At 43.1% G+C, this 15,214-nt stretch overlaps 1 protein-coding gene across 1 annotated transcript in view; it reads left to right on the top strand.

Moving 5' to 3' along the window:
• Nucleotides 1–15,214, top strand: part of LOC308142585 (uncharacterized protein) — a gene marked incomplete at both ends in the record, with an annotated part of 30,499 nt that extends 15,285 nt beyond the window's left edge. Inside the window, 6 exons of the mRNA XM_080513083.1 lie at nt 352–512; nt 599–1,427; nt 5,727–10,519; nt 10,626–10,704; nt 11,676–12,556; nt 13,805–15,214. Coding sequence (XP_080369209.1) covers nt 352–512; nt 599–1,427; nt 5,727–10,519; nt 10,626–10,704; nt 11,676–12,556; nt 13,805–15,214 — 8,153 coding nt within the window. The remainder of the gene's footprint in view (nt 1–351; nt 513–598; nt 1,428–5,726; nt 10,520–10,625; nt 10,705–11,675; nt 12,557–13,804) is intronic.

The following is a 15,214-nucleotide window of genomic DNA, read 5'->3' as shown; positions in this document are numbered from 1 at the left end:
AATATACTATACTATTTCTACAAATATACAATATCGTCCAGGACTGACAATCCCAGATACACTGGAGGAAGCAAGTGAAGGCTCATAAAATTCTGTGAAAAACACTGAACCTACATTAATAAAAAAAAAAAAAAAACAACTACACGGTAATGGTAAATTTGCACATGATGAATATAAAAGCGGTCTCCATGGGAAGAGACTGGACCAGCCACACAGTGAGCAGTCAGACCCAGCTCTTTCCCCCTGAACCTAAAAAAAGGACAAAAGAAGAAACTCAGGCTGTCACCTGTATGATGACAATAAAACCGATTTGATGGTTTTCTTTTCTATTATCTTGTCTTGTCCGTGCAGGCGATCAGGTCCTGAGTGCCACGGTCTACTTTGACAACGTGTCGTACGAGGACGCCATCCAGATACTGGAGCACGCTCAGGCGTACAAAATGAAGCTCTGCTTGAAACGCAAACCAGACATCTCGCAGACCGACGCACCCGACCAATCGGACGTGATCCCTGTAACCATATTCAAGCTGACTCCTTCAAGTCTTTGTGTCTGTGAGTTTTGAGCATAAAACTGAACTTTATTTCTGTCGCTTCTCAGGAGGACGACGTCTACGCTCCGGAGATGAGGGAACAAGGAAAGACCAAAAGGCGTGGGGATGCCCGCATCTCCTGGCCAAAGTTTCCCTCCTTTGGGAAAGGACGTAAAGCCCATTTCAAGAGGTCCCACAGCTCCTCGGAGGCTGACGAGCAGAGGAAACTTGAGCTGAGCCCAACAACCAGTGACACAGAGTCGCCAATCAAATCTCAGGATGCTCTCAAAGGCAGGAAAAAGAATAAAATGAAGCTCTCTGCCCTGACAAAACGGGGTCGCATCAGTTCATCTGAAGACCAGGACACGATCACCACCGGCCAGATCAGCAGCGACGTCCAGCAAACACAAGAATCGGACATGCTTTCACCTGAGTGCCTTGAAAGCCCCTCCGGAGACGCCCCACAGGTCTACGTGAGCAAGGATGAGAAGTCAGGACGAGACTTCAGACTGGAACAAGACAATCAAACACTGACTGAAGGTGGAAGTCCTCAACACAAGGCTGAACTCATCAGTGTCGACAGCACTTTGAAAACAACCGATCTCACTGTGGCTTTGGCCAATCAAGACAGCCAGACTGCCGTCAAGTCCCCGGAGGGGAAGAAGAAGAAGAAGAAAGAAAAGTCAGAGTTAAAACTGAAAATTTTGGGGAAAGACAAATCGCACAAGAAAGCAAAGTCTTCACCAAAAAGGTTAAAAACAATGGGCGCAAGTCTTGAAGTATCAGACCAGATTGACGAAAGAAGATCCGATGTCGCTCAGATTGAATCCACACAAACTGATCCGAGCAAACCAAAGGTGGAGCTTGATTCATCTGATGTTGAGTCTAAACAGAAAGGTAAAGAAAAAACACAGAAGAGCAAGCAAAAGCAAGAAGCGAAGCCAGGAGCGACAATCAAATGTGTGAATGTTGAAGAATACAAACCTAAAACTGAGCTGCTCACAGCTGCAGGTGCAGAAGTCAAAGGTCATTCTTACGATCAATTGTTAAAAGACAGAATTTCAAGTACACAACTTCCAAAACGTGAAGACATTGACATTCCAGGGATGGAGGACAAATCTGCAAAGACCAAAGTCAAAGGAGTGAAGGACTCTAAAAGACATCATGAAGAAACTGTGCAAATGTCAATTGATGTTGACAGTGTGAAAGAGGCCATTTCAAAACTGCCCGGATACAAGCTGCCGAAGGTCGATACATCCGGTATGCTGATTCCTGAGGAAATCACTGTGATCGATGCAAATGCACAAAGAATATCAGTAAAAACACCCACTAAAGTCGTGGATACCAAAACCAGACATGAGATGCATTTCACAAAGTTTGATGCAACAGCCAGACAAGATTCCTCAAAGACCACAATCAAACTACCAAAGATGAGAGCCGCTGATTTGACAACACAGGAACTTTTATTTGAGACCAGACTGGATGCTAAAAAACCTCAAAAACAACACAAAGAGATTAAAACCGGAGCCTATGAAAGAGAAGACATTATAATACCAGGAAGAGAAAGTACATATTCCTTTGACCGAACATCTGATGGGATAAAAGGAGAAAAGACGATTTATCTACAAGACATAAAGAGCTCAGAAACTGAAACAATGACAGACAAGAGATGGATTGGAGGATTTGTAAGTGATGTTAAAATACCAGACATCGATGGCATTGAATTCATTGACTCAACAGAAGGTTCACCAGCCAAAGTGGATGCGAGCGTCGGGCTCTCGAGTTTTGATGTTAATCTGGATGCAAATCTAAAATCTGACGTCAGCGTTAACGTGCCTGGTGGAGACATAAACATTGATAGATCTGAAATCAAAAGACTTGATAGCGAGGGAAAGGGAGGCAAGTTTAAAATGCCAAGCTTTGGCATCTCCTTCTCCAAAGTGAAAGAACCCAAAAGTGACTTGAGCCCATCAAAGAAAGATGCGACTGTCATATTACCAGAGGCTCAAGCTGAGGTCAACTGTCCCCGGGAGATTAATGCTGCTCTTGGAAGTGTTACGGTTTCTCTTCCAGAGCAAAAGAGCGACGCAGAAAAACCTGAACTGGATATGAAACAACCACATATTGAAGGTGAACTTGATGCACAAGGCAACAAGTTCAAAATGCCAAAGTTTGGAATCAAAATGCCAAAACTTGAAAGCCCTACTCTTGACATAAACGTGTCAAAGACAGATGGTCATGTAAAAGTGGAAGATACTGAAGCCAAGGTCAAACTCCCAAAAGCCCCTGAAGTTGACCTCAAAGTAGAAAAAACTGTAATGGAAACTAAACCTTTGAAAATTGAAGGTGAACTCGATCCTGAAGGAACCAAATTCAAATTACCAAAACTTGGGATCGTAATGTCAAAAGCCAAAGGACCTGAAGTTAATTCAAGTGCATCAAAGAAAGGGGTGGATGTGACGCTGCCAGTCACCGAGGGTAAGATCCGTGCGCCTGAGGCAGAACTGAAGGCTAAAGTGGAAATCACAGCTCCTGAAATTAAAGTTGCAAAAAAGGATGCAAAAGGGTCCCCATTAAAATTTAAGATGCCTTCATTTAAACTTTCAAAATCGGAAGTTGGTGCTCCAAGTATCTCTGCAGAAAAGCCTGACGTCAACATTGAAGGAGCTGACAGTAAAATCCCAAAAGAGGGGTCAGAGGTCAACATCGCAGCTCCCAGCATTGATGCTGTTGGTCCTTCAATCGATATAAAAGGAAATGAACTCGAGGGAAAAGGCAGCAAATTTAAAATACCAAGTCTTGGTTTCGCTAAGCCAAAGGTAAAAGGACCTAAAGTTGACTTTAGTCTATCAAAGAAAGAGGTCGACGTTGCACTGCCTAAGACGGATCAGGGTGAAAGAGACGTTTCACTTCCAGACGTGAAAATGAAAATACCAGACGCTGAAGTCAAACTTCCCGAAATGAATTTGGAGGTGAAAGCATCAGAGTTTGCAGCAGAAAGTGACGGGCATGAGGGGAAGTTTAAAAAACCAAAGTTTGGTATTAAACTACCCGAGGTAAAAGGTCCTGAATTTGACTTCAGTTTGTCCAAAGGCGAGGTAGACGTCAAAATACCCGAAACCCAAGTCAAACTTCCCGAGGTTGATCCTGGAACAATTAATGTTTCGCTACTAGACTCTACGATAGAGGTGAAAAAACCTGAACTGGAAATGCAGCCACTGGAGATAGAAGGTCAACAAGGAGACAAGTTTAAAATTCCAAACTTCGGCATAAAAATGCCAAAAATCGACTTGAGTTTATCAAAGAAAGATGCAGGAGTCAAAACTCCACAAATTGATGTCACTGTGGGAAAAGTTGAGCTTGAGGAAGAAGAAAGCAAGTTGAAAATGCCCAAATTTGGAGTTTCAACGCCAAAGGTAAAAGGACCTGAAATCCATCTGGGACTCTCTCGGAAAGATGGAGAAGTCACAGCACCAGAAGTCAAAGCAGATGTTAAACTTGAAGCACCGTCTGCAAAATTAGAAATGAAAGCTCCTCAGATCGAAGTCGCAGCTCATGACACTGTCGCATCATCTTCACAGTTTACAATGCCCGATATGAGTTTCTCAATGCCGAAAATCAAAGGGCCGGATGTACATTTCACGTTACCGAAGACAAATGCTGAGGTCAAATTACCAGAAGTGAAAGCTGAGGTCAAACTTCCAGAGGCGCCTGATATTGATGGGAAAGTCAGAGGTATTGATGTCTCTCTCCCAGATGCAGAGATGAAATTAGAAAAACCTGAGCTGGATTTTAAAATGACGGGAGTTGAAGGTGAGGGAAAGGAAAGCAAGTTCAAAGTTCCAAAATTTGGAATATCATTGCCAAAAGTTCAAGGACCCGAGATTGACTTCAACTTATCAAAAAGAGATGTGAAGTTACCAGAAGCTAAAGTTGATGTTAAACTTCCAAAAGCCCCCGGAGTTGAGATTGATCTTGGAAATGTGGATGTTTCAATTCCAGAAACAAAGTTAGAGGTCAAACAACCTGAGCTGGAAATCAAACCTCTGGAAGTCGAAGGTGAACTTGATGGAAGCAAGTTCAAGGTGCCGAAGTTTGGAATCAAAATGCCAGAAATCAAAGGCCCTAAATTTGATGTCAGCATGTCAAAGAAAGAAGTGAAATTACCCGAAGCTGAGGTCAAACTCCCAGAAGCACCTGAGATCGATGTGAGACTTGGAAGCGTTGACGTTTCTCTCCCGGGAGCAAAGCTGAAATTAGAAAAACCTGAACTGGAAATCAAATCTCTGAAGACTGAAGCTGAACTTGATGGACAAGGAACCAAGTTCAAAATGCCGAAGTTCGGTGTCACAATGCCAAAAGAAAAAGGGCCTGATGTTGATGTGACACTGCCAGAGGTCAAAGGTGAGTTCAAACTCCCCGATGTTGAAGTGAAGAAACCTTCTGCTGAGGTGGAAATCAAAGCTCCGGAAATCAAAGTTGGTTCGAAGGACAGAAAAGCATCCCCACTAAAACTTAAGATGCCTTCTTTTAAATTACCAAAGTTTGGAGTTGTTGTCCCAGCTGTTTCTGCAGAAGGACCTGATGTGAACAAAGATATCGAGATAAAAGGACCCGACATCAAGACTCCTGAGAAAGTTCTCACAGTTAACATTGAAGCACCAAAAATTGATGTAAAAGCTCCATCAATCGATATAAAAACTACAGAAACGAAACATGAAGGTAAAAGTGGCATGTTTAAAGTGCCAAGTCTAGGATTCAAAGGACCTGAAGTTGATATAAATTTACAAAAGACAGATGTAGCATTGCCAGAAGTCAAAGCTGAGGTCACACTCCCTGATGTTGAAGTGAAAAAACCATCATGTGAAGTCGAAGTCAAATCTCCTGAGCTCAAAATGACCACAAAGGATAAAAAAGGATCTCCATCCAAATTTAAGATGCCATCTTTCAAAATGCCAAAACTTGGATTTGGCACATCGAGTGTTTTTGTAGAAGCGCCTGATGTGGATGTTAACATTCCTGAGGAGATCCTGACCGTCAACATCGAAGCACCAAGCATTGAGGCAGAAGCTCCAACAATTGATATAAAAAGTAAAGAAATAGAACTTGAAGGAAAAGGAGGCAAGTTTAAAGCACCAAGTCTTTCATTCAAAGGTCCTGATATTGAGATTTCAAAGAAAGACGTGAAAATTCCAGATGTCAAAGCTGAAGTTGAGCTCCCAGGTGTTGCTGTGGATGTGAAAGCACCAAACGCTGAAGAGACGGGAGGCAAATTCAAAATGACAGAGTTTGGAATCACAGCGCCAAAAATCAAAGGACCTGATTTTAACTTTGGAAAGAAAGATGTGACTCTTCAAGGAGCCAAAGCTGAAGTCGACCTTCCTCATGTGGAACTCAAAGGCCCATCTGCTGAAGTGGAAGGATCAAAGTTCAACCTGCCCACAATTACATTACCTAAACTGGGAGCTGCTGCAAAGGTTGAGGGAGGCACCCTGACAATGCCTACTGGAAAAGCTACAGTAAATGTTGAAGCACCAAATATTGATCTGGAGGCTCAGTCTCTTGATGTTAAGATAACAGGGATTGAAGGTGAGGGAAAGGAAAGCAAGTTCAAAGTGCCAAAATTTGGAATATCATTGCCAAAAGTTCAAGGACCCGAGATTGACTTCAACTTATCAAAAAGAGATGTGAAGTTACCAGAAGCTAAAGGTGACGTTAAACTTCCAAAAGCCCCCGGAGTTGAGATTGATCTTGGAAATGTGGATGTTTCAATTCCAGAAACAAAGTTAGAGGTCAAACAACCTGAGCTGGAAATCAAACCTCTGGAAGTCGAAGGTGAACTTGATGGAAGCAAGTTCAAGGTGCCGAAGTTTGGAATCAAAATGCCAGAAATCAAAGGCCCTAAATTTGATGTCAGCATGTCAAAGAAAGAAGTGAAATTACCCGAAGCTGAGGTCAAACTCCCAGAAGCACCTGAGATCGATGTGAGACTTGGAAGCATTGACGTTTCTCTCCCGGAAGCAAAGCTGAAATTAGAAAAACCTGAACTGGAAATCAAATCTCTGAAGACTGAAGCTGAACTTGATGGACAAGGAACCAAGTTCAAAATGCCGAAGTTCGGTGTCACAATGCCAAAAGTAAAAGGGCCTGATGTTGATTTTAAACTTCCAAAGAAGGATACAGAGGTGACCTTACCAGAAGCAGAAGTCAGTCTCCCAGCTGTCGGCGTGGCTTCAGCTAAAGTTGAAATCAAAGGTGCCAACATTGAAGCTCAGTCCGGCACTCTGAAAGGCTCGCCATCGAAATTTAAACTGCCAACCTTCAAATTCCCGAAGATCGGTGTCACCACACCCAACGTTAGTGCTGAAAAACCTGATGTCGACAAAGAAATCAAAATGGATGCTGCTGACATGCATGTCACTGTGCCTCAAACAGACATCCACATACCAGAAGTGAAAGGAGAGATTCGTTTACCTGATGTTGAAGTAAAACCGACTGGGACTGTGACTGGGCCTGGTGTTGAAGTTGATGCAAAACAGAAAAAAACAAGGTTCTCACTTCCCAGGCTTTCTTTTTCCAAACCAAGTATCAAGGTCCCAGAAGTTGATGTCAACTTACAGGATGTCAACGTTGCAATTCCAGAAGGAAAAGTGGAAGTAAAAGGAGGAAAAATAGAAGCAAAAGCACCAGAGAGTGAAGCTGAACTCGATGGGCAGGGAAGTAAATTTAAAATGCCCAAGCTAGGGATCACAGTACCAAAGGTGTCCGGGCCTGATATTGATGTTAGTTTAAAAAAGAAAGACCTGGATGTGACACTACCAGAGGTGAAAGCTGAGGCTGAGTTGAAAATGCCTTCAGCTGAAGTTGATATCAAAGCTCAGAGGATCAAAATGGACACAGATGGATCTCCATCCAAATTCAAGATGCCAACATTGAAAATGCCCAAGTTTGGAGGTGGTGCCCCGACTGTGTCTGCAGAAGTACCAGATATGGATGTGAAGATAGACGGGGCCAACGTCGAGATTCCTGAGGAAATTCTGACAGTTCACATTGAAGCACCAAGCATTGAGACAAAAGCTCCAACAATAGACATTAAAACTAAAGGAACAGAAGATGACGGAAAAATAATAAAGCTTAAAATGCCAAGTTTTGGATTCCAAGCACCTGAGATCGATTTAGATGCATCAAAAGATATTAATGTGACACTACCAGAGGTCAAAGCTGAGGTCAAACTCCCTACTGTTGAAGTGAAAAAACCTTCAGCTGAGGTACAAATTAAAGGCCCTGGGGCTGATATAAAAACCAGTGATATTGAGGGATCACCATCAAAATTCAAAATGCCAACGTTCAAATTCCCCAAATTCGGAATTGCTACTCCAGCTGTTAGTGTGGAAGGACCGGACATGGACAAAGACATGAAGCTTGAAGGAGCAGACCTGAAGATAAAAGGACCTAAAGTTGAGGTCAAGTTACCTGATGTTGAAGTTAAAGAGCCTGCAGGCTCCATTTCAATCCCACAGGCTCCGGAGGTAGACGCTGATCCTAAATCAAGAAAGACGAGCTGGACAATGCCAAGATTTTCATTCTCAAAGCCGAGTGTGAAGGTACCTGAAGCTGATGTCAATCTCCCAAAAGTTGAAGTTTCTCTTCAAGAAGGGACTGTGGAGGTCAAACAACCCGACATTGAGTTCAAACAACCAGAAGGTGACGTGCAGTTAGATGGTCAGAAAGGCAAGTTTAAGTTTCCAAGTCTTGGATTCAAAGGACCTGAAATTGATTTAAGTGTTTCAAAGAAAGATGTTGAAGTGAATCTACCAGAAGTGAAGGCTGAGGTCAAACTACCAGATGTTGAAGTGAAGAAACCTTCTGCTGAGGTGGAAATTAAATCTCCTGAGTTCAAACTTGAAACAAAGGATACAGATGGCTCTCCATCCAAATTCAAGATGCCAACTTTCAGGATGCCAAAGTTTGGAGGTGGCAGCCCAAGTGTCTCAGTGGACGTTCCTGATGTAGACAAAGGCATTAAGCTGGAGGGAGCTGACATTAAGATTCCTGAAGAGGTTCTGACAGTTAATATTGAAGCACCGAACATTAAAACACAAGGTCCAACCTTTGACATAAAAATGACAGAAAGTGAACCTGAAAAAAGAGGAAGCAAGTTTAAGTTTCCAAGTCTTGGATTCAAAGGACCTGAAATCGATTTAAGTGTTTCAAAGAAAGATGTTGAAGTGAAACTACCAGAAGTGAAGGCTGAGGTCAAACTACCAGATGTTGAAGTGAAGAAACCTTCTGCTGAGGTGGAAATTAAATCTCCTGAGTTCAAACTTGAAACAAAGGATACAGATGGCTCTCCATCCAAATTCAAGATGCCAACTTTCAGGATGCCAAAGTTTGGAGGTGGCAGCCAAAGTGTCTCGGTGGACGTTCCTGATGTAGACAAAGACATTAAGCTGGAGGGAGCTGACATTAAGATTCCTGAAGAGGTTCTCACACTGGAAGTTGTAGCACCAAGCATTGAAACAAAAGGTCTCTCAATAGATATTAAGACAAAAGAACCTGAACAAGAGCGAAAAGGAAGCAAGTTTAAGTTTCCAAGTCTTGGATTTAAGGGGCCGGAGGTTGACATATCAAAGAAGGACATTGAGGTCACGCATCCAGAGGTGAAAGCTGAGGTTCAACTACCAGATTTTAAAGTGAAGAAACCGTCTGCTGAGGTGGAAATTAAATCTCCTGGAATTGATTTAAAAACAAGTGATGTTGAAGGATCACCATCCAAAATAAAACTGCCAACATTCAAATTCCCCAAATTTGGAGTTGGAAGTCAACAGGTTAGTGTGGAAGGACCCGACATGGACAAAGACATGACGCTTCAGGGAGCAGACCTGAAGATAAAAGGACCTAAAGTTGAGGTCAAGCTACCTGATGTTGAAGTTAAAGAGCCTGCAGGCTCCATTTCAATCCCACAGGGCCCAGAGGTAGACGCTGATGCAAAATCAAGAAAGACGAGCTGGACAATGCCAAGATTTTCATTCTCAAAGCCGAGTGTGAAGGTACCTGAAGCTGAAATCAACCTTGAGGCCCCAAAACTTGATGTTTCTATTCCTGAAGGAACCGTGGAAGTCAAACAACCAGAAGGTGACGTGCAGTTAGATGGTCAGAAAGGAAAGTTTAAGTTTCCAAGTCTTGGATTCAAAGGACCTGAAATTGATTTAAGTGTTTCAAAGAAAGATGTTGAAGTGAAACTACCAGAAGTGAAGGCTGAGGTCAAACTACCAGATGTTGAAGTGAAGAAACCTTCTGCTGAGGTGGAAATTAAATCTCCTGAGTTCAAACTTGAAACAAAGGATAAAGATGGATCTCCATCCAAATTCAAGATGCCAACATTCAAGATGCCAAAGTTTGGAGGTGGCAGCCCAAGTGTCTCGGTGGACGTTCCTGATGTAGACAAAGACGTCAAGCTGGAGGGAGCTGACATTAAGATTCCTGAAGAGGTTCTGACAGTTAATATTGAAGCACCGAACATTAAAACACAAGGTCCAACCTTTGACATAAAAATGACAGAAAGTGAACCTGAAAAAAGAGGAAGCAAGTTTAAGTTTCCAAGTCTTGGATTCAAAGGACCTGAAATTGATTTAAGTGTATCAAAGAAAGATGTTGATGTGAAACTACCAGAGGTGAAGGCTGAGGTCAAACTACCAGATGTTGAAGTGAAGAAACCTTCTGCTGAGGTGGAAATTAAATCTCCTGGAATTGATTTAAAAACAAGTGATGTTGAAGGATCACCATCTAAAATAAAACTGCCAACATTCAAATTCCCCAAATTTGGAGCTGGAGGTCCACAGGTTAGTGTGGAAGGACCCGACATGGACAAAGACATGAAGCTTGAAGGAGCAGACCTGAAGATAAAAGGACCTAAAGTTGAGGTCAAGTTACCTGATGTTGAAGTTAAAGAGCCTGCAGGCTCCATTTCAATCCCACAGGCTCCGGAGGTAGACGCTGATCCTAAATCAAGAAAGACGAGCTGGACAATGCCAAGATTTTCATTCTCAAAGCCGAGTGTGAAGGCACCTGAAGCTGATGTCAATCTCCCAAAAGTTGAAGTTTCTCTTCAAGAAGGGACTGTGGAGGTCAAACAACCCGACATTGAGTTCAAACAACCAGAAGGTGACGTGCAGTTAGATGGTCAGAAAGGAAAGTTTAAGTTTCCAAGTCTTGGATTCAAAGGACCTGAAATTGATTTAAGTGTTTCAAAGAAAGATGTTGAAGTGAAACTACCAGAAGTGAAGGCTGAGGTCAAATTACCAGATGTTGAAGTGAAGAAACCTTCTGCTGAGGTGGAAATTAAATCTCCTGAGTTCAAACTTGAAACAAAGGATACAGATGGCTCTCCATCCAAATTCAAGATGCCAACTTTCAGGATGCCAAAGTTTGGAGGTGGTAGCCCAAGTGTCTCAGTGGACGTTCCTGATGTAGACAAAGACATTAAGCTGGAGGGAGCTGACATTAAGATTCCTGAAGAGGTTCTCACACTGGAAGTTGTAGCACCGAGCATTGAAACAAAGGGTCTCTCAATAGATATTAAGACAAAAGAACCTGAACAAGAGAGAAAAGGAAGCAAGTTTAAGTTTCCAAGTCTTGGATTTAAAGGGCCTGAGGTTGACACATCAAAGAAGGACATTGAGGTCACGCATCCAGAGGTGAAAGCTGAGGTTCAACTACCAGATGTTAAAGTGAAGAAACCTTCTGCTGAGGTGGAAATTAAATCTCCTGGAATTGATTTAAAAACAAGTGATGTTGAAGGATCACCATCCAAAATAAAACTGCCAACATTCAAATTCCCCAAATTTGGAGTTGGAAGTCAACAGGTTAGTGTGGAAGGACCCGACATGGACAAAGACATGACACTTCAGGGAGCAGACCTGAAGATAAAAGGACCTAAAGTTGAGGTCAAGCTACCTGATGTTGAAGTTAAAGAGCCTGCAGGCTCCATTTCAATCCCACAGGGCCCAGAGGTAGACGCTGATGCAAAATCAAGAAAGACGAGCTGGACAATGCCAAGATTTTCATTCTCAAAGCCGAGTGTGAAGGTACCTGAAGCTGAAATCAACCTTGAGGCCCCAAAACTTGATGTTTCTATTCCTGAAGGAACCGTGGAAGTCAAACAACCAGAAGGTGACGTGCAGTTAGATGGTCAGAAAGGAAAGTTTAAGTTTCCAAGTCTTGGATTCAAAGGACCTGAAATTGATTTGAGTGTTTCAAAGAAAGATGTTGAAGTGAAACTACCAGAAGTGAAGGCTGAGGTCAAACTACCAGATGTTGAAGTGAAGAAACCTTCTGCTGAGGTGGAAATTAAATCTCCTGAGTTCAAACTTGAAACAAAGGATAAAGATGGATCTCCATCCAAATTCAAGATGCCAACATTCAAGATGCCAAAGTTTGGAGGTGGCAGCCCAAGTGTCTTGGTGGAGATTCCTGATGTAGACAAAGACGTTAAGCTGGAGGGAGCTGACATTAAGATTCCTGAAGAGGTTCTGACAGTTAATATTGAAGCACCGAACATTAAAACACAAGGTCCAACCTTTGACATAAAAATGACAGAAAGTGAACCTGAAAAAAGAGGAAGCAAGTTTAAGTTTCCAAGTCTTGGATTCAAAGGACCTGAAATTGATTTAAGTGTATCAAAGAAAGATGTTGAAGTGAAACTACCAGAGGTGAAGGCTGAGGTCAAACTACCAGATGTTGAAGTGAAGAAACCTTCTGCTGAGGTGGAAATTAAATCTCCTGGAATTGATTTAAAAACAAGTGATGTTGAAGGATCACCATCTAAAATAAAACTGCCAACGTTCAAATTCCCCAAATTTGGAGCTGGAGGTCCACAGGTTAGTGTGGAAGGACCCGACATGGACAAAGACATGAAGCTTGAAGGAGCAGACCTGAAGATAAAAGGACCTAAAGTTGAGGTCAAGTTACCTGATGTTGAAGTTAAAGAGCCTGCAGGCTCCATTTCAATCCCACAGGCTCCGGAGGTAGACGCTGATCCTAAATCAAGAAAGACGAGCTGGACAATGCCAAGATTTTCATTCTCAAAGCCGAGTGTGAAGGCACCTGAAGCTGATGTCAATCTCCCAAAAGTTGAAGTTTCTCTTCAAGAAGGGACTGTGGAGGTCAAACAACCCGACATTGAGTTCAAACAACCAGAAGGTGACGTGCAGTTAGATGGTCAGAAAGGAAAGTTTAAGTTTCCAAGTCTTGGATTCAAAGGACCTGAAATTGATTTAAGTGTTTCAAAGAAAGATGTTGAAGTGAAACTACCAGAAGTGAAGGCTGAGGTCAAACTACCAGATGTTGAAGTGAAGAAACCTTCTGCTGAGGTGGAAATTAAATCTCCTGAGTTCAAACTTGAAACAAAGGATAAAGATGGATCTCCATCCAAATTCAAGATGCCAACTTTCAAGATGCCAAAGTTTGGAGGTGGTAGCCCAAGTGTCTCGGTGGAAGTTCCTGATGTAGACAAAGATATGAAGATAGAAGTTCCCGAGGAGGTTCTAACAGTTAGCATGAAAGCTCCAAGCATAAAGACAAACGATCCATCAATAGATATAAAAGCCAAAGGAACTGAACATGAAGGAAAAGAAAGCAAGTTTAAACTTCCAAGTCTTGGATTTAAAGGGCCTGAGGTTGACATATCAAAGAAAAAAGTGGATGTGACACTACCAGAGGTCAAAGCTGAGGCTCAATTACCAGACGTGAAAATTCAGGAACCATTGGCCAAAGTCAAAGTTAAAGCTCCCGGGTTCAAAGCTGAAGCACATGAAGACATATCTGTAGATGTGAAAGGTCAAGGGGGCGAAACTGTGAGTTCTGGAGGCAAGTTCAAACTACCAAGCTTTGGTATTTCAGCGCCCAAAGTGAAAGGACCCGAAATTGATTTGAGTTTATCCAAGAAAGACGTCACATTGCCAGAAGTTAGTGTTGAAGTCCAATTGCCTGATGTTGAGGTCAAAGACATTGAGGCTGCTGATTCAGAGGCCAAAGCTGGACGGCCGAGCTGGACATTTCCAAAACGTTCATTTTCAAAATCAAGTGGAAAAGTTCCTGATGCAGATTTCAACCTTGAAACTCCCAAAGTTAATATTGCAGAATCAGAGGCCAAAGCAGAAGTCTTTCTACCAGATGTTGAAGTCAAACAATCGGCAATGAAAGTAGAAGTAAAACCCCCCGAAATTAAAAACAAATCTGCCGAGATTGGCATTGAAAAACCCAAAATATCACAGAAAGACATGAACATCACTCTGCCAGAACTCAAACTCTCTGAAGGCGAGGTCAAAGACCTTGAAGCCAAGTCAAAAGATGTTGGAGGATCGCCGTTGAAATTTAAAATGCCAACAATGAAAATGCTGAAGCTTGGAGGTGCAACTCAAGACAGTACCACAGAAACACCCGGTGCAGAACAAGTGGCTCACATCGAGGACATCAAACTTCAGCAAGACATAACGGTAACCCTCAAAGGTCCAAGCGTTGACATTAAAACAGATGCTTCCAAAGCAGCAACTTCAGGTTCAGAAACACCAAAGGACGAGCCGGACAGCATTGGGCCGGGATCTCCAAGTAAATTCAAATTACCATCCTTCAAAATGCCGAGGCTAAGCTTCTCAAGAACGAAATCTGAGGAGGAGAATATTCCTGCCGACACCGAACACAGAGAACATGAACAGGAAGTGAAAGCTGAGACAGCAGAAGTGATCAAATCACCAAAACTGTCATCATTTGGTAAAATCCTCAAAACTTTTGATGTTGAATTTGATGTTCCAAATGCAGAAAAACTCGAGGATAAAGTTGAAACTTCAAAAGAAGCTAAAAAACAGGATGAAGCACCTGGACAACAGGTGGATCAAGAAGTGACCAAAAGTCCAGAGAGGACGGGATGGTTCAGTTTCAGGTTCGGTCTGTCTTCGCCTTCAGAAGCACCGAAGGCCTCGCAGAAAGATTCGCAGAAAATTGAGAGGAGCCCAGCGGGGGACACAGGGGATGAAGACGTGAGCCCGTCCTGCTCTGTCCAATCATCAGACGCTTTCGCTGACGTCAGCTCTGCAGTCACAAGTGAGCTCGCCGGCCCGTCCATATCTTCCCCAACCAAGGTAACGGTCAAATACTCCGGTCCCGACTCGGCCGTCGGACCTGGAGAGATTCAGAGCAACATCATCACCTCCATGGCGAGGACCGAGCTGATCTCAGACGTACCCGACTTACCCGAGAAAATCACAATCCTGTCATCAGGCGTCTCATCGTCATCGGAGGACACGCTCCGGCTTGAATCAGGAAAAATACACGTCTTTTCATCTAATATACAAGCAACGCCAGAATCTCAGCACGCCAGGCTCCTGACGGCGGTCCAGGTCCAGCCGTCTGCCAGCGTTTCTCTGACATCCGAGGCTAGAGAAGCTTCATCCTGGACCATGCAGGACACTCAGGACGGCGTGAAGACTGTGTTCGAGAGGCGCCTGGTGAAGGAGACGTCAAGTGAAAGGAGCGAGAGCACGGAGACAATCGTTATAACTAAACAGATCAGTCATGTGTTTGAATCTTCTGAGCCGATCTCAGGGGAGACGGCGTCATCCATCCAGCGGCTCAGAGACACCGTGCACTCCGAGAAAATGAGGTTCTTCGACGAGGCTGAAAAGTGA

This window comes from Blennius ocellaris, assembly GCF_963422515.1.
Source record: "Blennius ocellaris genome assembly, chromosome: 17".
In the NCBI taxonomy this organism is placed as follows: domain Eukaryota; kingdom Metazoa; phylum Chordata; class Actinopteri; order Blenniiformes; family Blenniidae; genus Blennius; species Blennius ocellaris.
This window is presented reverse-complemented; position numbering and strand designations above follow the sequence as displayed.